Source organism: Solea solea, chromosome 11 (assembly GCF_958295425.1).
Source record: "Solea solea chromosome 11, fSolSol10.1, whole genome shotgun sequence".
Lineage (NCBI taxonomy): Eukaryota > Metazoa > Chordata > Actinopteri > Pleuronectiformes > Soleidae > Solea > Solea solea.
Genome location: NC_081144.1, coordinates 9,129,295 through 9,151,165, shown reverse-complemented (window position 1 = coordinate 9,151,165; position 21,871 = coordinate 9,129,295). Strand labels below are relative to the sequence as shown.

Sequence of the window (21,871 nt, the reverse complement as noted above, 5' to 3'; positions counted from 1 at the left end):
GCACTGTCCCTAATTTCAGTCAAACTTGAAGCATGCAACTGTATCTTAATCTAAATGTAGAAGTTCAAATATAAACCATTAGTCTTTTGAGTTGCAGTTGCTTCAATGTGGTTCCAGGTCTATAAGATCTTGCACTGTGTGTGTGTCAGTGGGAGGGTGTATTAATGGGTGAGCGTGTTCCAACTTATTTCAATCCCTATGTGAATGGCTGATTATCTCACTCGGTAGCTTAAGTTTGAGGGGAGCAGCACCATAAAGCCCTGCAGAGAGAGTGAAAGACGAGTGGAGTCAGCATGGCACAGAAAAGTAACTGTAAGTTTCTGTTCTAATTATGTTAATCTTTTCTGTAATTTTTTTTGTTAGGTACACTTGATTACAGACAATAGCACTAAGAAAACAGTTTGGGTGTAAATGACTTGCAGTATTAACGTGCTTTGGTTACACATAACTCAAAAAACACAAAAGAGCTTGTGATTTCTGCATTACAATTCTCACCTCCCTTTGATTTTTCTTCTTAGCACCTTTGTTTCATAATTATTTTACTTGTCACATTGAGACTCAGACTCTGGATATTGTTTGGAGAAACAATGCTTTCATCATTTTAAGTGCAATTTTCACCATAGGTTGTCATATGTAAATACTAGGTTTCATATTCTCGATGAATAGAGTTAAATTAAAAAAGGAAAAGGGGTGGCACTCTGTAAGACGTGTATTGATTAACTGGGTTTTTGAGCCACACTGAGCCTATTGTGAAATCCTGCAGGAATTTTTCAGTGCAACAAGCAGATTAGTCTCACTGAGCTCCCATTTTCTCCCTCTGTCTACCAAACCCCCCCCCCCCCCCATCTTGCAGTTCATTTCTCCATCCGGGAATACACACCGTCCGATCGACTTGTGCTCATGTCATTCTTTCGTGATGGGATCATGGAGCATGTATACCCGGCCTTCTTCAAAACCATGAGCCACCCCGACCACATAGGCATTGCTCTGAGTATTTCCATGGCTGGCTATGTGTTGGGTGGCAGCTCCTACTTCCAGGCTTTGCTCTTTGGCAGCGCATGGGCTGGCCTCCTTTACTACTGCTGCCACGAGATCTATGAAGGCTACATGATGCGGTGGCTGTGCACAGATATGGCTGACATTCAAACCAGCTATCTGGAAAACCCAGATAATGGTTTCTGGGTGGCAGAGGCAGATGTTAAAGGCCGGACCAAGGTAGTGGGGATGTTGGCAGTGATGGGGAGGAGGGGAATGGAAGAAGCTGAGAGGTTTGATGACTTGAATGGAGGATTGGCTGCAGGTGACTCAGAATTTTTCCAAGATGCTGGAGATGGGAGTCATGGCGAGATGTTCCACATGGTTGTGGCTTTCCCATGGCGCCGCAAAAACGTTGGCTCTCTGCTGATGCAGAAAGCCCTGGACTTCTGCAAAGAGCAAGGCTACACCCGGCTTGTCTTGGATGTCAGCTCACCACAGACAGCAGCCATTTCTCTGTGCCAGAAATTTGGCTTTGTCAAAACTGCGACCCACAGTAACACACATGCCAATCGCTGGTTCTCCAAACTGGCCAGAATAAATGTGATGCGAATGGAGAAGTGTGTTTCACCCTAAATGGACGTTATACCTCAACTGTACAGCACATTAACAATATTGCAGTTAATTTATGCTTCTTGTCTCATGTAATGTGCTCTGCTGAGTGACCTCTGGTCATATAGGGCTCCAGCTTGCTATCATGGCTGTGTGAAGAAAAAGAAGTCAAAATACATTAAATTTCATGTTTTTTCCACATAGCAGCAATAATGGTGTCGGCTTCCTTGTATTTCTTCATGCCTTGATGTATTATGCATTCACCTGCACCCTTGACAAGTCCATTGCCAACAACCACAGAGAACAATGCGATTAGTCTACTTCTTAGTAGTAAGGTCACACTTATTTATAAATTACGCATGGAAAGAAAATAATCCTGCTTCATTGAATTCAATATTTTATATTATACAGAACAAATTGTTTTCAAGTTAAATTACCTATTGTTCTCCTGTCTACTGAGGACTATAAACATATATGTGAGAATGGAAATATTTGGTCATTTGGAAGCGGGGGAACTTTCTTTTTAAGCCTCTTTCCAGCGAGAAGATGAATCCCTCTGCCTCAGAGGAATTAATGCCAGCTGACTTCTAAGACCTCACAACTTTTCGCTTAAAATGCCATAGTATGAGGACATTGGAGGGTTTTAAAATTCTTTTGAGATAAAGGGGTCGTGTGTGTGTGTGTGCGGGTGTGTGTGTGTGTGCTCGCGGTGTAAAAAGAGGATAGAGTTCAGTTTTCTGCCATGCCTTGAGGTCATTCTATGCCAGGCTAATACGGAGATTATCAGCTCCAAACAATAGAGGGGCAGCTAAAGAACTTCCATGTCACTGGTCGTATGATTTAAGTGTGAGGAGGGACATGGGAACAGACTCCGTTATTGTTGAGTACTGAAAAAAAGGAGCGTATATCTATTGTCAGCCACAAGTTTTGTGCAGCATCACTTAAAGCCCACATAGACCGGAAGCTCCAATTAACGCTGCGTTTGTGTGTGTATCTGCGTCATTACCTCGTTTATGAAACCCCAAAGTTTCAGAACAAACAGTTCAGCCACTGCTGAGAAAATAGGGTTGTATTGTTTTCCTGGGCTCTGCGAAGCGGATCGGCACTTCCTTAATGTGATGTCGTCATCAGAAATCCTCACCACTCCTCTCACCACCGTAGCGCCTCCCGGTGCGGGCACTAGTCCGGGCACATCCAGTTGCGTACATTCAACCGCAGAAGAAGAAAAACTACTCTCGTTTTAGCTGCTGAGATGCAGAGCATCCACCGTGCCAGAGGGGGAGCTGTGTATCTGAGAGCTGGCCTCTCTATTACGTCACTTCCAGGTACCTGGCCAATCACAGGACAGTGGGAAAGCTCTCGTTGGCTGGCCAATCACAACACAGTCCACGTTCTGGGGGTGTGGTTTTGGTCTGAAACAGCGCGGCTGACGAGAGCGTCAGTGAGGAGATATTTTGATCGGCTCGTTTGCAGCGATTGGGACGTTTTTAACCGTGAAAACAAGTTAATATATGTAAGCAGACCTCCATAACTAACATATATGTGTGATACAAGCATTCGATGTCACCTTTAAACAATATAAATATTCCCTTTTTCGTTACCTATATTACCCTAGAAGTCTAAATCTAAATAAGATTACAATTATCAAATTTTTATAAGCGCCACACAGCTTTGATTCATTTTTGATGAGTCTGTGCCCAGACAGTGAGCCTGCGAGGGGGAACATCAAGTAGCCAGTGTGTGCAGTGACAGGTGTGGCCTAAAATGAGTTTCAAGAGGGAGTAGACAGTACTGTAGCACTGCCTGGCAATGAAACACACACACACACACACAAACCATCAGAGGCCTTCAGGCATCAATCATTCCTGCTGAGGCTGTCGGCAAAAAATTAGGCTGGTGGCCAGCAGGCAGGTGCTGAACTAGCCAGAGGAATATGAGCATTAATGCCGGCCAACCTGTTGTCATCCTCGCACAATTACCACTACAATTGGCCTCAAGGTAATGACAGCTCAATTGTAATTCATCGCATACACATGCTGCATAAATGAGTCCATTGCTGATTTGAGGGTATATCAGACAAAGTACCTTCTCAAGCACTCACAAAAGTTGGATTTGCTGCAGCCACGGTTGCCAGAAGACATTCTGCAGATTACATTTTTTACAAAACTGAAACAAAAACTTGTAAAAATGGAATATTAACAGTTATCAGAGAAAACATATTTGCAGTACATTTGTTTGTCTCTGTATGTTGGCCACGTGATGGACTGGTGAAATCCAGGTTCCAGGTTCAGTTTGACTGGGGCATTTTTTTTTATGTTTGAATGTTCTTTCTATGTTTGTGTTAGTTTTGTGTGGCTTCCTTTCAAGGACACACAGAGTGAGTGATATCTGTATCTCACCAGACATCAGCTGGGATTGTGATTGTGTTCACTTTCCCCACACTGCCCTCAAAGGATAAGGTGGACCTTGGCCTGTGAATTGTCTGTGGTACTGTGATATATTTAGTGTTTTGATTTTCGGTTGTTTTTATGGACTTGGGGTTTGTAGTTGTTCTTTGTTCCTTGTTTTCTCTGTCTCAGTTTCTCGGTTTCCTTTTATTATTTTTGCAGTTTCCCATTATTTTATACATTGTCTTGTTCTACTTCCTGTTATTGACTAATTTCTGTTGAACTAGATTCTTGTTGATTTTCAGATCTGCTCTGATGAGTTTCACCTGTGTTCAATTACCCTAGTGTGTTACGTTTTTTTGTACTCCCCACTCTTCTGCTTCAGGGTTTGTCTCCCTGCTCTTTCAACTTGTGCTCCTGCTCCTAGTACGCATGGAGTATCATATTTTCTTGTTTTTACCGTGTATCCTTTGCTCTTTTTGTTTGGTTCTTTTCATTAAAGACTATAGCTCATATCAAACTCCAAATATTCAGTCCACGGATTAACCTCTGATGACTTGCTGTGAATTTTCAGTCAATTAAAACTCAGACTGAAAACACAAGTACAAAAATAACTAGTACCGCGCGCGGTTCTGAACGGGTTCGAGCCGACCCACGCGGGTCGCCGTGTGCCACGGCTCCCCGCGTGCCTCGCGCTCTCACCCGTTCATTCACCGCGCGCGGTACTAGTTATTTTCAGTACTAGTTATTTTCAGCGGCGTCCCTGCGCATTTCGTTCCAAATTTCGAGGGGGATCGGGCAACGTATGACAAAGTTATAGGGCACTTCCTGTTTAAAATGGCAGACTTCCTGTTCGGTCAAGTGCGTGTACGTAAACGTGTTCAGGGAACTTCCCTTGTCTTACATATCAAGTTTTGTGCAGATCGGATAATCTTAGAGTTTACTTCCTGTTTCGGGCATTCCACTTCCTGTTGGGAGGTCATCTCTTGCAGACATGCTCAGGACAGGTCCCAGGTGTCACATAAAAGGTTTCGTGCAAATCGGACAACGTACGGCAAAGTTAGAGGGCACTTCCTGTTTAAAATGGCCAACTTCCTGTTCGTCTCCGTAAACGTGTTCAGGGAAGTTCCCTTGTCTTACATATCAAGTTTTGTTCAGATCGGACAATGTTAGACTTTACTTCCTGTTTCGGGCGTTCCACTTCCTGTAGGGAGGTGACCTTTTACGGACATGCTCAGGACAGGTCCCTGGTGTCACATATAAGGTTTTGTGCAGATCGGACAACGTACGGCAAAGTTAGAGGGCACTTCCTGTTTAAAATGGCCGACTTCCTGTTCGGTCAACGGCGTCTCCGTAAACATGTTCAGGGAAGGTCCAGTAACTCACATATCTAGTTTCGTGTCAATCGGACAATGTAAGACTTTACTTCCTGTTTCGGGCGTTCCACTTCCTGTAGGGAGGTGACCTTTTACGGACATGTTGAGGAAGGGTCTGGGGTCCCACATACTAAGTTTCAAGTGGATACAACAATCCCTGTTGGAGCAGCATCAAAAACTATAAATGTAATTCTGTCTGCTGTCACCAGGGGGCGCTGTATTTGAAAATGAATATTTTCATATAGACGTGTTCAGGGCCGGACTGTCATCAATCCTTGCAAGTTTGGTTCAGATCGGACCAGGATTGGCAAAGTTGTAACAGTTTGTTTTTTTAGAATTTTCTACCACCACCAGGAGGCGCTGTTTTCAAAATGTACCGTTTCAGCAACATAGTCGTCTTCAGCAACTAACCATCATCAACTATAGCAAGTTTGGTTGGGATCAGACCTTCCATCGCGAAGTTATAAGAGTTTCATTGTCTGTTATGAAAAATTATTATTATCTCCAATTTTGGCGCCCCCTATCTCGTACGCCATACAATATTTTAAAAAGCTTTTGATAACTTTTGATGCTCAACTCGTCCACATTGATCTCACCAAGTTTGAAGGTGATCGCACAAAAGCTCTAGGAGGAGATAATTGAAATACAAGCTGTCATATTGTCTACTGTCACCAGGGGGCGCTGTTTTCGAAATTTAATATTTTCATATAGACGTCTTTAGGGCCGGACTATCATCAATCCTAGCAAGTTTGGTTCAGATCGGACCAGGATTCACGAAGTTGTAGCAGTTTGATTTTTTGTCCCAAAAATCCGACTTTGCGTCGTTGCCATGGCAACACCGTTAAACGATTTGTCGTCATATTGATCACGCATCATCTACCATGTGTTTTGACTGTTGTCACCAATTTTGAGTGCGGTACGATTACCTGTGTAAAAGTTATTCCCGAAATCGTAAAAAAACTCTTTTTTTGTGTATTTTCTTTCACCACAAGGAGGCGCTGTTTTCAAACTTCACTGTTTTTTCATAGACGTCTTCAGCCATGGCCCAGCATCAATCATAGCAAGTTTGGTTCGGATCGGACCTTCCATCGCAAAGTTATAAGAGTTTTTTTTTTCTGATGCGAAACATCAGAATCATCACGAACTTTGCCGCCCCCTATCTCGTGCGCCATGTGACATTTGAAAAAACTTTTGATACCGTGAGCTCCTCAACTGGTCCACAGGGACCTCACCAAGTTTGAAGGTGATCGCACGAAAACTCTAGGAGGAGTTAGTTCAAATACCATTGCTGCGAATTCGCCAAAATCGCCAAAAAATCGCCAATCAACGCAAGATGGCGGATTTCCTGTTGGGTTTGGATCATGGTCATAATGTAATTTTTTCTTCATCCTGACCCACTACACATGTGTACCGAATTTCGGGCATGTGCGATAATTGTGTTGGTCATGGTGAATTTTGACAGGTCGCTTCGCACGTTTTGGCCCCTCCCACATTCAATTTTTGACGCACATTCCCCGAACCTTTTTCAGACGTAAATTTACACCAGGATTGATGCGGTCACAAAAATTGGTGAGTTTTGGGGTATGGGAAAGGCCTCAAAAAGGCAATTCATTTGGGGGAATAATAAGAATAATAATAATAATCCTTCCAGTTTCAAGAGGGTTCTTGCAACCTTGTTGCTCGAACCCTAATTAAACATGACTTATTGAGTAATGCATCTGCAACTGCTCAGCTCAATTCCCTCTAACCGGAAACATTTGCCTTCTTGACGTATTCAGATGATGTCTTTGCTGGCTGACAGCTGCCATCCTGAGTCGTCCAATGATGTGAAAAAATCCCCATCATTTTCTTCCCTCCCACGTGTTTTGCATGCAACATCAGCCCATGGGTTTTTTCCAGATGCGGCGGTTTCCTCCCACAGTCCAAAAACATGTAGATTTGGGGATTAGGCAAATTGGACACTCTAAATTGATCATAGGAGTGAGTGTGAGTAGATGGTTGATTGTCTCTATAGATGACCCTGTGATGGACTGGCGACCTGTCCAGGGTGTACCCAGCCTTTTGCACTATGTCAGCTGGGATTTGCACCAGCGACCCCTGTGTCCCTCATGTGGAGGATAAAGTGATAGAAGACAAATGGAAGGATCAGCCCCTGTGCAGGGTGGATGACACTGCTGACCAGTTAAAAATATCACTGTAAAATCAGCTCCAGGCATCTTTCCTCCAGGGTTCCCCTTAAAATCCTTCAAAGTCTGTTAATTTGAAAAAGAATTTTCAAGGCCCTTTCAAGTTTTGTAAATTGCCTTAAATAGATATGGGTCATTGAAAGTGCTTGAATTTTGTGCAAGAAAGAATTTAAGTTGATATTTAGGTAAATGTCTCCCACCATTGATGTGCCCTTGTTTGTTAGGACACCACCCACTGTTTCATGCGCCGTGTATTGCTTGATGCACGTAGACTAGGCCTACACAAAACAAACGAGCCATAATTAGAGCTGCAACTAACAATTATTTTCTCGACTAATCAAGTAATCGTTTGGTCCATAAAATGTCAGAAAATGTTAAAAAAAATGTTGATCAGTGTTTGTCAAACCTGGAAATGATGATGTTCTCAAATGTCTTGTTTTGTCCACAAACCAAAATAATTCACTTTTAATGATTTCTTTGTTATATGGAGCAAAGAAACAAAGAAAATATTCACATTTAAGAAGCTAAAGCGATCAGAAATCTTGTTTTAGTTATGAAAAAAGCTTCAAACTGATTAATGGATTATCAAAATAGTTGACGATTAATTCAGTAATCGATTAATAATTGATTACTCGAGTAATTCATTCAGCTCTTGCCATTATTACTAGCGGTGTTGTGGACACTGTACACTGTCTCTCTCCGCTGTTGACGTGAAAGACAATGCAAAACAATGAGCGAGTAACGTTAAATGAGAGAGAGCAAATTACTTGATGCCTGGGAAATGCAAATTCCAAGAACTCTGGCTCACCTAAGAGAATTTCAAAAACTGTCTTGACCAAGATCCCAGGGACAATCACTTGTCCAAATGCAGAGTTTGCTGCAAATCAATAAAAGTGGACGCCATGGGTGAAGCGGTTCTTACAAGTTGCCCTCCCATCTCAAGCTGTTTCAGTACACACAGTCCTTGAATTTGAGAGACCTGGTCCTGGAATGTCCTTAAATTTGGTGTCTACCAAGGTGTGGGTTCCTCAGTTGCATTAAGATCTGGACTCATGCGCATAGACATTGTTGTTATCATATTATTACTGTGTGGCTTTGTTTTGAAAAGGTCGACTTTTCTAACTCTTCATACGGTAAAGCAGGCAAATACTTGTTCACATTACAAAGCAGTTGTTTTTTATTTGCTGTTTGAAATCTATTCAGCTCACTTACATGACATGTCATTTACAACACTTAACAAAGACTTTTTCACAAGAGTGTTTTAAATGTTTAACATTGCATTAACGCTGCATTCAATCTCCTTTTATTCAATATTATAACACATTGAGCAATAAAACATGGACACTTTAAAGTGATGTGAACTATAGTGTGAAATTATTAATTGCTGCTGCATGGAACAGCTGAGGGATCATAGAATTTATTAGAATTAATGAGAGTGCTGACTTCACAGAGGAACGTCCCACCATTTTATTTTTAATCTGTTTTTTTTTTTTAACCTTTAGTTTTGACGGTCTTACTTTGCCAAACCTGAAGGGGCTTTTCATGTGTCTGTAATTATCGGACCGTAGGCCTTCCCATTTTGAGATAGCATATGGAATCAATAAGAAAAAGGCAGACTCTCATCAAAGGATGAGCCCAAGTAATCCAATTTGAAAACATTTCTTTGTCCACTATATCGAGGGTGTGTGTGTGTGTTTATGTGTGTGTATGTGTGTGTGTGCACGCCCTCAGGGATTATCTTGAGCAATCCTACATGCATGCATTCCCACATTCTCTTCCCCCATAAATCAGCCTCACATCAGGATTGAAGCCATGTGACTTATCATGGGAAAAGCTACTAAGTTAATATAACTTCAGGCAAACTTTGGTGACACTTTTTAAAGCAATAACAAAGCAAGTAATCAACATTACTGGCAGCGCCTGTCTTTAAACCGGCTTGTCTCTTTTCCTATTGTTAGCACTCTTACTGAACGGGCAACATAGTGGAGATTAATGCGTCTGGATACGAGTTGCCTATGTGTTGTTGTCAGAGAACCAGAGGTCGATTTGTTTGGATCATATATCATCATACACTATTCACCACTGCCGTGCATAACCACTTTTCATATTCTGTGTTGCACCACAGGAAGTTACTTTTTGGCCGCACCAGTGAACCTCATTGCAGCAGACAACACCTGGCCAATTACTTAAGGTGTTAAATCACAAGTAACAAAGGCATGCCAGGCACTTCTGCACACACAGATCGCTTACCATGCTCGGCCAATATCCTCTATGTTAGGAGCCTGTCAACTTTATGCAGAAACTGCACTTCCTTTTGCTGAATAATTGGTCGTTTATTCGCTTGCCTGGTTCAAGAATGATAAATCTGTTTTTCTATAAGAGGAGAGCATTAGACCACAGCGCAGACTTGGAGACAATAACAGGTGAAGTATGTGAAACACGGGGGGGTGTGGGGGGGGGCGAACTGCATCTCTTAAATTGTAGCCTACAGTACAGCCATTGAGCATGTATGAAAACATGATTATTGTCTCATTATCGTTTGAGATTGGATGAAATTAAATTATGGGCATAAATGTGGGACACACTTTAGCCAGTGAGGTGGAATTAAATATGTTTGCGACGCATTTAACGTCTGTATTGTGTATAAATGTTCCAGACGATATTAGGCCGTGGCTTGTTTGCTCAGCTCCAGTTCCAGCTCCAAGTAGACTGTTGGGATTTGGGCAAAGACGTAATTGGACATAACAACAACCTAAAAAAACCTGATCTCAGCTGTTGTAATTAGAAGAAATATGGGACAATCAATTTCTCCATATTCCAGACTCAATGTTTCTCACAATAAATGCATTCAGCTTCTGTGTTCAACTTACAAAACTTATTATACAATAATTCTCCTATGCAATACTGTGCTTAAACCGCAATATTTTAGGATAATGAACCAAGAAACTCAAATATCTACTATAGTAAGAGTTGTGTACGTTGTTAAAGTATAACACATTTTATAGTCCACTTAAGCGGGCTGTAGTGTTGAGGCACAGTGGGATGTTAAATTAAAATAAAAAAATAAAAAAGACAACAATCAAGATTGTTTCACAACGTCAACTGTAAAATGTCCTGACTCCTTTGTCCCATAACAACCATCAGACAGTTAATGAGTGAAGCAGCAAAGGCATTGTCTCTGTGGCTGAGTCTTTTTTTATAACACTATATATCGTATATATTGAATAAGTCGTTTGATGATGGTCTGAAATTAAATTTAATCTGCCCCCTACCCACCTCCACCCCTGATACTTCTTAAAATAAAAAATCATTTGATAAGCCAACATCATTATCCAATATATTTTAGAAATTATAATGATATACAACACAATTTCATCATATCTTTGGGTTTCCACACATATTGAGGGAAGTGAATAAAAGAATAGCCATCACACATGTCCAGCAGAAACCATTAAAATCCAACTTGGATTGATCTCCATATTAACTGAAGACCTCTGAATTTATTTGGCAAGGCAGTCGGGAGACAGTACTTTGTCACACACATTCAATGAGTCATGCATGGATTAAACTGTGGTGCAGTGAGAGTATCTGGCACGTCACGCTACTGAAAGGATAATTTCCAAGTCTATGGCGGTGAGATTTGTAGGGAAATAGAACCGTTGTGTATGAATTCCTCTTAGAGGAAATGTCTGTGAGCACTGATGCCAGCGGCTGATTACAGGGCCCTTGTTGTCGTCTGTTATGTTACGTCACATGACAGCTGTCATATCAGGACACATTACATGATTTGTAAGTTGCTTTGATGACTCATATCTCTGTACAACTTCTGACTCTTCTGGAGTCAGTTTATATGAACACAACTCACACCTGAGTTATATTTTGAAAACAGTGTCAAAACAACCCACTTACCAGGATCTTACACTCCACAGCCACTTTATTAGGTACAGAGGACACCTGATTGGTGGCAGAGTAGAACCTGGTGTGTTCCAATTGCTTTAAGCTTTGACACATGTTGAGCATCCAGAGATTGTCTTTTACATACTTTGTTTGTAATAAGTGGTTATTTGAGTTACTCGTGCCTTTCTGTCATTCCAAGTCTGGCAGTTCTCCTCTGACCTCCAGCATCAACAAGGCATTTTCTCTCGGTCACTCGCTGGATATGTTCCCCTGTTTTGGACCATCTTTGTAAAACCATGAAATGGTTGTATGTCCAAATCCCAGTAGATCAGTAGTTTCTGAAATACAGAAACACATAGTGTTACAAACAATCATTCTGATGATCAGATCAAATTTCAGCAGGTCGTCTTGCCCATGTCTTTATGCCTAAATGCATAAGTTGCAATCATGTGATTGGCTGATTATTTGATATTTTTGTCAACAAATAGTTGAGCAGGTACGTCTACTAAATGAAGTACCTAAGGAGTATATGATACTTCAACTCACGCTCATATTTGTTAACCAGAATTAACCAGAGCTATTGACATGTTTACAAATGTGAATATCATGTCTTAACCACTTTTGTGATGATAACCATTTCCTGGTTATGTTGATTGGTTAGGTTTTGACAAAAAAAAAATACCTGTTTAGGGTTAGGAAAAGCTCACAGTTTCCACCCTTTAGCCACACATTGCATGGAGAAGAGTCTCAAACTATGGTCTGCTCCTTGGTGGATGTTTTCCTCTCCCGCACTTTATTGTATGTCATCATGTCCCCTCCTGCAGGCTAAAATACTGGATAACTACTTCACTTTAGAAAAAACTGATATGACACGTAAACTATTTGACACAATGTCACATTTTAACATTTATTCTGTGCAGAATAAACATAAGCAATGTTTCCATGGTTTGCAAAAAGTGAAGAGCAACTTTATGCAGAGAGACCTGGATGTAATATAGAGTCTGGCATGTTGACAGTTTGCAAATGATTGGCTGGATTAGAGCAGAGTGGGGATTTTAGTTTATACATTTTAAAATGTGTCTGTTGTGTTCTGCACCCAGGTATTACTGTCTGAGCTGAGCAACAAGACAAAACACGGTGCCACCTGAGATCGCACAAGTTGAGGTGCGATCTCTAAAGTGAATGGAATTGTTAAGATCCTGGTTATTGACTGCCTGTAGAAGGTTAATAGAGGATTTAATAGGCCAAAAGAGAGAAACATCGTACATTTTTCGTGATACTATTTCTCGGGTGTATTAATATTTTTACAAGCCTGTATGGCTTTTATAAACAATCTTTTGTGAACGCTGCAAGTCAAATGCCTCTGAGGATCATTTTGGGTTTGTTTCTTGAGCAAAGGGCCGACATGGATTGCTCTCTAAACGAAAACACAAATGTACCTGCTCAGAGAAGATGGGCTCGATGAAACAGTGGCTTCAACTCTGCGGAGAAACACCACTCTGAACATTTAATCATGTGGATCCTTCAAAGGTAAACTCAGACAAATAAGAAAAGATGAGATGTACTTAAGAGTGCATCATATATGAAGGCTGTTAAAGTAGCAAACTCCTCCAAAGAAATAGGCAAAAGAGATATACAAACGTCACAAACAAAGGTCTTACACTAGAAGGCTACGTACAAAAAAAGCTGGTGCTCGATGCAAGAAAACACTTCATGAACTGGCCCAGAATACTAGAGGAGAGAAACACAGGGCTGGTAATCATCGGGTAATCAAGGCAAGAGAGACCACATGGAGGGAAAACAAATCTACAAACTAAAAGTGGAATTTAACACATCCAATGCCTTCCAAGCATTAGCATGAGATAGATGAATGTAGCATGTGTCCACAGAATACAGTATAGTATAGAACAGCAATTGCTTTTTTTTCATTTCACTTTCGGATAAAAGAAGAAAAGAGCACAGGGAAGTGAATAAATGGCATAAAATTGCAAATAATTATGATGATGCTTAATTTCAAGCCTGGTGTGATTAAGTGAATAAATTATAAGGTCCAGAGGAAGAAAAAAAAACAGTTAAAACATCTATTCAGTATTAAGGATGTCTGTTTAAAAACCTGAGGAATAGTCCCAACTGTGTGTGTTTGCTTTTTGAATTGTTTTAATGTAACATCATTTACGGCACACATTGTAATTGGTTAGTTGTGTAGAAATAGAACAATAAAAGCCACAGTTAAAATTGTGTTGCCCATGTGAAAGTTAAAAATACTGTTATGTGCTAATAATTGCAAAGGGCTGTAGCGTTAAAAGATGTCAGGAAACCTTGTATTTATTTATAATAACGAGTACTGATGTCTTCAGCAGTGAAGGGTGTTCCATTCATCCAGAGTAAAAGAAGCCAGGGCTGGACCACAAACTCTTTTGAAGGCCATCTTTGTTTAATTTCAGACAGAAAACAACAACAAAAAACAGCAGTCAGACACACATGGAGCCCCTAAACAAATGAAATAATACTTTTTTTCTTTCTTTTTTTCCATATGTCAAGCAAACATAAGCACAAAACATAGGGAATGAGAAAGTCACTACCTCTTCACTGGTGTATCACAGCAGAAATGATATAGAAGCAGACAATTTGGAAACATACAATTAAAACCCGAAAGTTCCACAAGTCTGCTGGGTAAAACAGTGGGCCGTAAATATGAATTTTGTTGAATTAAACATGTCAAAATAATTGTCATTGTTACACGAGTAATCTGATGCATACATAATGTTTTTGTGTCCAAAATGCTGGCACTTATCTTTGCAATTTGCATGAATTACACAACTGAGGTTGCACTATAGCAGATGCATGACATTGTATTCCATGTATCCAATGGTGTATGTATGTGTATTAACCAATGGTCATCCCTTTTCTCTACTCCATCCTTGACAACCAACTTTCATTGAGCGTGTGTTTCATGTGGCGGCTGTGAGGCACAAAGCTCACTAGCATAACGCTTTCATGGATCACTTTCTGCTTTTAACAAACACAAGCTACTTAGCAGCATCAGTGTGTGAAAGGGAATATGTGCAAGGAAATATCAGGGACTGCAATGAATGACCTCCTTTACAAGGCCCGGTGCCTGAAGAAAGCTAAGGGTATTCTACCTAGTCTACGTGATCCGCCAGTATATGGTGTATTGCCACTACAAAAGGATTTCTGTCAAACCACTTAAACATGCGCATTGATTCTTATCTACTTTTTTTTATATTAATAAACACAAATTAAATATAATAAAGGCCATCATGTGCATACTTTTTTTGTAGGTTATTGCACGGCTGGTCTGGCAACCCATGCTGCTTTGAGTGTGTGTATTTATTTTTTTATGTGACCAGGGAAAAGTGGTTTTGACTCGACATGCCCGACCGTGGCACTTTACTGTCCCTGTATGCACTGATGCATCACAGTTTTAAACATAGAAGCAGAGGGAAATGAAAAGGAAGCAAGCAACACTATGTTGTGAGTGTTTTCAACAGCCTGTTCCCGAATCTACAGACACTTTAGAGCAAAATATGTCTGCAGGAAATATCACTGCTGCAGCTGCAGCTGCAAGTGCGAGACATGACCCTGGTCCTAACAATACTCCCACTGCTAAGCCTATATGTGATGATTATGTATGTGCCACAGTGGCAGTAGACCCACTACAGTAGACCACACTACACTGATTTTTTGATGGAGTCTCAACCATCTGATGCTTTTCTCCTGCAGGACTAGATTTACTTAGAATTGTACTTATCTGACTCTTACTCCTAAATTAGTTGGGGGTTTTTTTATGCTAAAATTAATAATAACAATAGAGAGTCATGGATCTTGGGAGATGAATCTACTCATTAAGAGACAGATTGTTCTTTATTGAAGCCAACACAGATTATCATCCCCCATTTAGAGGGCTATAGTCAAATCAAAGCACTAGTAAGGCAATTAAATGACACAATCCCACCAAGGTCTTCATTATCATTCATGATTGCATCACCGTAAGAGTCACTTTCATTCATGTCTCATGTCCTGATGACCTCTTGACGCACTAACCTTGATGTTTCCTGCTGCAATCTCACTCACAAATAAAAATGTGCTTTAGTAGTAACGAGAGTGTGCACTTACACAACAAGCAAACACTATATGCTGAGGTGATACAAAAAAGTAAATGTGATGATTTTTTAGAAATGTGACACTGCAGTCTGCAAGTAAAGCAATACTGGCCTGAAGAGAGGGAGTCGTCAAAACTACAGCAATAAGTCTTCCTCTCCAACCAAAGCCCACCCATCCATTCACTCACACACACACACACTCTCTCTCTCTCTCAGACACACACATACAGACCTTCATCCCTCATTTACTGAGGCTGATTTCATCTGTGTCTCACTACAGCTGAACCACCTCACCAATACACTAAATTTGCAACACATCAAGGCTGCCACCACCATCACTGCAAGGTGAAAACTCATGCTTATCACCCAGAGACAGCAGACTGTATATCCCGGCAGCTTGTGGACATCAGCTACAGGGGTCTAGACACAGATTCACTAAATCTGTGTGCTGCATAGAGCTTTGGATCTTTTGGTTAGTGCCATCTCTGGGTTTGGCAGCAGAGCTTGAGTCGAGACCCTTTGAATAAGCACATCCTCTCGCTCACTTCTCAGGAGACTTAATTGTTGCTGGACATTGTTTGTGATTCCTGCCAAGTTGCCAGAAACTTACCCTCCCTTGCAGCTTTTCTGCAGCCCCGACACAGCAGGGTCCCCGTGCACTTCTTCTCATCTCTTTGTCTGATTCATGACTATGGAAAAAAGCTGATGAGACCAAAATTGCTACCATCTGAGGGCCGTCATCGCTCACATCATCTCCTCTGGGTCAAACACACAAACCAAAATGGTCTCTTGCATCTTAAATTTGCTCCAATCTGCATGTCTGACTGATGTCTTGCACAGTTCACAAAGTGCCAGAAGTGGTGATATGCATTATATTTACAAATACCGTTTCCACAAAAGCGGGGGCACTTTCTCCATATGCAATGAAAACTAAAATCTGTCATTTGTTAAATCACTTGCACTTTTGCTGTTTCCCCTTTCAAATCTATTTGTATTTTGTTCCAGGGAACAACGATGACCTTCGCAGACCAGAGTGGGTGTAAACACTTTCACAACTCTTGCCAGTTTTCACTACCACACTTCCTCTTTCTGCTTTGTTGTTTGTTTAAGCATCAGGTTTAATCTGTCATTAGTCTTATAAGCTTCCACTTAAAACACAGTGTGCACATCCATTCAGGCTGCCATGGAAACATGACAGCAGATTCCGGTGAAGCAAAGCCCCTGCCTAATGTACATGGATAATGCATATTATAAGGCCACACAACAAACAATTACACACTTATAAAAACATACTTATTGGTAGAATATCCAATTACTGCCAATCAACCCTCGTAAATGTTATACACTGGACCTTTAACACTGTCCCTATCTGAGCTAAATGCTTATGTACTAACATGCCAAAAACATGCAAAGACAGTGTTTTGCAGCGATAATATCAACCATATTTGCTCATTTATTAGTGCCAAATAGGAAGAGGAGTAAAGCCCAAGAGCTGTTATGACTTATTTTCCACTGTTAAAATCTGAAAGTCTCACCTGATGATGCCGGATGTTTGTCTTTTTAAATTGCCCCAGCAGTAAATCCAGGAGCGCACGTCTCATATTGTGTTGTGCTGCAGAAAAAACAAGTTTACTTCTATTTTGGGATAAACAGATGTTCCATTTAATAAATTAACTTCAGCAAAGCACTTGAATGCATTTCAACTATTGGAATTTATCTTGATCTTTGTTTCACTGACAGTAGGGGGCTATGGTGGGTGTGGGAGTCGTCTTGATGGTTGTGGGTTCAATTCCCTGCCCCATTAGTCCGCTAGGCAAGATTCTTGGCCCCACATTGCTCCTGACCGCCGTGCTGATACAGGATTGTATGAATGTGTGAGTGTATGGAGGTGAATGGCAAAACTGTAGTGTAAAGCAGCTTGGAGTGGTCATTAAGACTTGAAAAGTGCCACATAAAAACAGACTATTAACAATGAAGAGTCATAGTACAATGTGACAACACTCACCTTTATGTCATGATAATCTTTAGGGCAGAAGCTCTGCAAAAAACAAAACTTACTCTTATCTCTGATCACCACCTTAAGGTGTTTCACCTGCTTCACATGCTTATTTATGTGCTGTGATTCTTCCTAACTCTCCTTTATTGAACATTTAAAATATCCCACCAAGAACACGATAACTCAATATGAGCTACACCCACTATCTTGTATTCAGTCGGAGGTAATAACAGTCCCAGGCACACAGCAAAAGCCGTAAAAGCTTTTCTTGTTATCTACTCTGTACCCAAGTCAAAATGTAGACTTATATACTGCCTCTCTATCAGTGACAGCCGAGCCTTCGCGGTAAAGCTATCCAACTGTTATTGACCTTATCATTTGCAGTGTATCAAAACAAACTACACTTGATTTTCTAATTATTATAATAATGACACAATAACGAGTTATTGATCTCTGCAGTAAGGCTCGCTCTGTGGTTGCAACTTTAGGATGCAGTGCGTTGCAGAAGGACACTTCAGCAAAACAAATCTATGTATGTAATAATGGAATCAGTCATTTTGTGAGATTACTGATTACTGAGCTCCCTACTTGCTTTTTGTGCTGTTTCCTTCATTTCCTTCATTGTATTCGTTTTTCCGGTTTAACATGGATTTTGTTTACTTGCCCTCGCACAAATTACGACAGATATCAACCAGTTGATGTCTCTGATAATCTTCCCAAGGGTGATTGGAAGTGAGATGCTGTCATGACTTTAGGGAGGAATTCATGGAGGAAAACTGCCATTGTGACGAATGAATCTGCAGTTGTACTATCCCCATCTCTGCAAAAATGTGCAGAAATAACACAGTTAAAGATGCAGTTCCTGATAATTAATTCCATTCCCATTTAACATTTATCCCGTGTCACACAATGAGCAAGAGGACCCACAGTATAATTGGATATGATGAAAGTTAAATGGAGATCCCCTTAAGTTTTAAGTCAACAGGAGGTGCTGTATAATTAGGCTGAATGTTACTATAGGCCTGGTTTTTAGCCTCCATTAGAAATCATGAGAGGTGAACACCACAGGAGGCAGTAAAAGCCTTTGGAAGCAGATGTTAGGGAATAAATGAGAATAAAAATGAATGGGGAAACTGTGTGCCATAAACGGTCACCTGTGGTGAAAGTGTTTCCTTACTTACCATTGAGAATAATGGCCCTGAGCATAAAGGTGATCGAAAGTTATGAATTCTAATTCGGTCTATAGTGGCAACCATTATATCTGTGTTAAAATGCAATGCAACTTCTAAGCAGCATTTATGTTAAAAATCTAACATTTAGATATCACAATTTGTTTAATGAAGAGCCAGTTTTTAAAAAAGTCCCTTTTTCATGAGGAAATTTTGACTTGGTAGCTGGAGTTGAAAGAAGTGCGTATATGCACACACATATGGGAAGCACAATTTTTCAAAAATACTACCCCTATTCTAGTAATACAAATCTAAATGCAAATCGGTGAAGTATTCCTTTAATCATACATGTCTTCACCTTAAAATGCATTCATTTAAATTATGGGGACTTGCTCATAAGGAAGACTAGTTCCCCATAATGTGACTGTGTAGACAGATTTAGGTTACACACACAAATAGGAAAAAGTGAAGGAAATCCCGACTCAAATCACCTATGTTGACATTTTTATGGTTGAAACATATAAGGATAAAGTATATAAAGGTGAACCAATGTTCTACACAGGATTATGACATTTTCAGTATTTAATTCCTGGTGTAAAACTATGGAAAAGTGTGGTAGCATTTTTTTTCTATTTTTTTTTTTAAATATTCTTTCTAATGCTATTATATCTTTGAATATAGTATTAGTGAGGTGTAAATGGTGCAGCCTCTGCATTGACATTGAAAAGTTCAATTAAAATATTATAAAGCCTGGCTGTTTTGGTAGGACACAACTTATGTGTCTCTCACACAGAACACAATTCTGCCTAATGAAGCGCTGAGATTTCCCCTGATAAATCAAAATCGTTTTTTTTTTTGTCTGTCCTTTTCAAAGAGGAAACACACGATGAAACAAAACAGGACTGAGGTGACTCCATGGAATTGCACAGTTCTTTTTCTTAACTCTAAATTAATTCTTAACCCCAGAATCACCCTGCAGAAGGCTGGTGACCTGTACCCAGCCGCTCACACAAAGTCGCCTGGAATTGGTCCCAGCTCTCCTGGTAGTGACCCTCAAAGGAAGTGTGGAATAGATAAAGGATGGATAACCCTCGATATCTGTTTGATTCTGAAGGACACAGAAGACAAACAATGATCTCACGGTGTCGGATTCGGGAGTTGTCAGCCTTGCCTTGCTAAAACCAATCAGAGTACAAATGTGAATCTGAAGTCTTACAAGTTGTGATCACTGCAATCAGCTGCAGCTGAACAAGTGTCATCAGTCTACACTCCAGGCATGTCAAGGACCTGCTGCAAACACAAGGCAGCACACTGCAATTAGATCTGTGACACCATGTCAGAATCCACTTAAAAAGAGAGCAATGAGATGGCACTTCCTCTGTAAGAGCTTCACATTGAAAAACAAGTACTCCTTAAATGGGAGATTTCATTTAATATATGTACTCGTTTGTTCTTGTCAGCTTGAATATTTATCAGCAATGTACTGCCTTGTATTCAGAAGAACTGCAAGAATATTGATAAACCACCACCTGGGTGACTGGCTTTATAAGGACACAATGTAGGATTTCAACCTAAAGGGCACTTTCACACCGGGGGGGGCCTTTCAACGTCACGCAGTTACAACAGCTCTGCGTCCGATTCAGCATGTTGAATCGGCATTGCCATCCATTGGTGAGAAACAGCACTTATTGGATGTTTAGTTCCAGCCAATCAGAAGACAAGGAGACACAGAGATGAAGAAGAAAGCCAAAGACTACTACAAAAACGACTTTCTTCCATAGTCGAGTGATTCCTTGCTGTCGGCTGATCATTGTAATGGTGTTTCCCAGGCTTAAGAAAAGCACATCAGACTCTGTTTCTCTGCATCCAAGATTAAGGAGCGTCGTAAAGGTCATTGCCTGATTGTTGTTACTATTGCTACTTGCTCCTGCATTCATCACTGTCAGCGGAACACTCTGTCTTCTCTCTTATCCACCTTCATAACTTCCATGCTTATAGTGCATGAAAGCCACTAATGCACTTTTGATTCAAGTCATTCTTGAGCTCCCGCGCCAGAAAGTGCCCCCCCCCCCCCCACCCCTCTCTCTTTTGCCTTGTTTCTGGGTTTCACATCAGACAATGTTGATAATGAGGCAAAGGCCATTTGTCTTCATCATGCCATCCGGATCACCATTAACATGATGCTGGGGTTTTTTTTGTACATAATGCAACTTGTCTCACTCTCACTCTACTCTCACTCTCGCATCTCGAGGGAGAGTACGGCATCCTGGGAGGTGGGCATGTCATCTGTGGTTAATGTCATCGAGACGCTGAAGAAGTGCTGAGAGGAAGGCAACCGGGATGGTTTTCCATGAATCCTTTGCGTCTGTTTTTATTGTGAGAACATCCCTAATATCTACTGGATCATGTTACAAAAACAGATTTAGAAATATGATTTCAAACTAGCATATTCAGTAAAGACTATAGTTTATTGCTCTGATATACAACTTCGAATAATGATTATTTCTGCAGAAAAGCCGTCTGTGACTGATACAAACCCACACATCTCCCATAAATATATATTTTTGCGGGATTTTCGACTTGTTTTTGTTGCCATTTGTTCACCTTTGTGAAACACAATAAAGCTGTACTATGAAAAATGGCAAAGGATAATATGATATAGTTCCAGTGTTCTCCCCGTGTGTGGGGGGGTTTTCTCTGGGTTTTCTCTGGGTTTTCTCTGGGTTTTCCGGTTTCCTCTTACAGTCCTATTTGGGGATTAGGCTAATTGGACACTCAATTGACCGTAGGTGTGGGTGTGAGAGTGAATGGTTGTTTGTCTCTATAGCCCTGTGATGGGCTGGCGAACTGTCCAGGGTGTACCTCCCCTTTTGCCCTATGTCAGCTGAGATTGACACAGCGCCCCCCCTGCGACTCTCATGTGGAGGATAAAGTGGTAGAAGATGGATGGATGGATTTTCACGTGGTCCACTTATGCCATGGTCCCAGACCAGGCACATCCACACACATTAGCATTGAACTGAAGAATCCTTTTGGATGAGGGGCGAAATGTCTTTGAGAACATAAGAAGTCCAGTTGCCTTCGTTTTTAGCTCCTAAAGGCCTAAGAAAATCCTTTCTATAAGCCCAACATGGACTGATGGACATATT

The 21,871-nt window shown here is 40.8% G+C and overlaps 1 protein-coding gene across 1 annotated transcript; it reads left to right on the top strand.

Annotated features, from left to right (window-relative positions):
• The first annotated feature begins 222 nt into the window (after nucleotides 1-222).
• LOC131468890 (N-acetyltransferase 8) lies at nucleotides 223-1,679 on the top strand. The gene is made up of 2 exons (XM_058643577.1): nucleotides 223-312; nucleotides 854-1,679. The coding sequence occupies exons 1-2, from the start codon at nucleotides 294-296 to the stop codon at nucleotides 1,609-1,611; spliced, it is 777 nt and encodes a 258-aa protein (XP_058499560.1). The 5' UTR covers nucleotides 223-293; the 3' UTR covers nucleotides 1,612-1,679.
• Nucleotides 1,680-21,871: the final 20,192 nt, after the last annotated feature.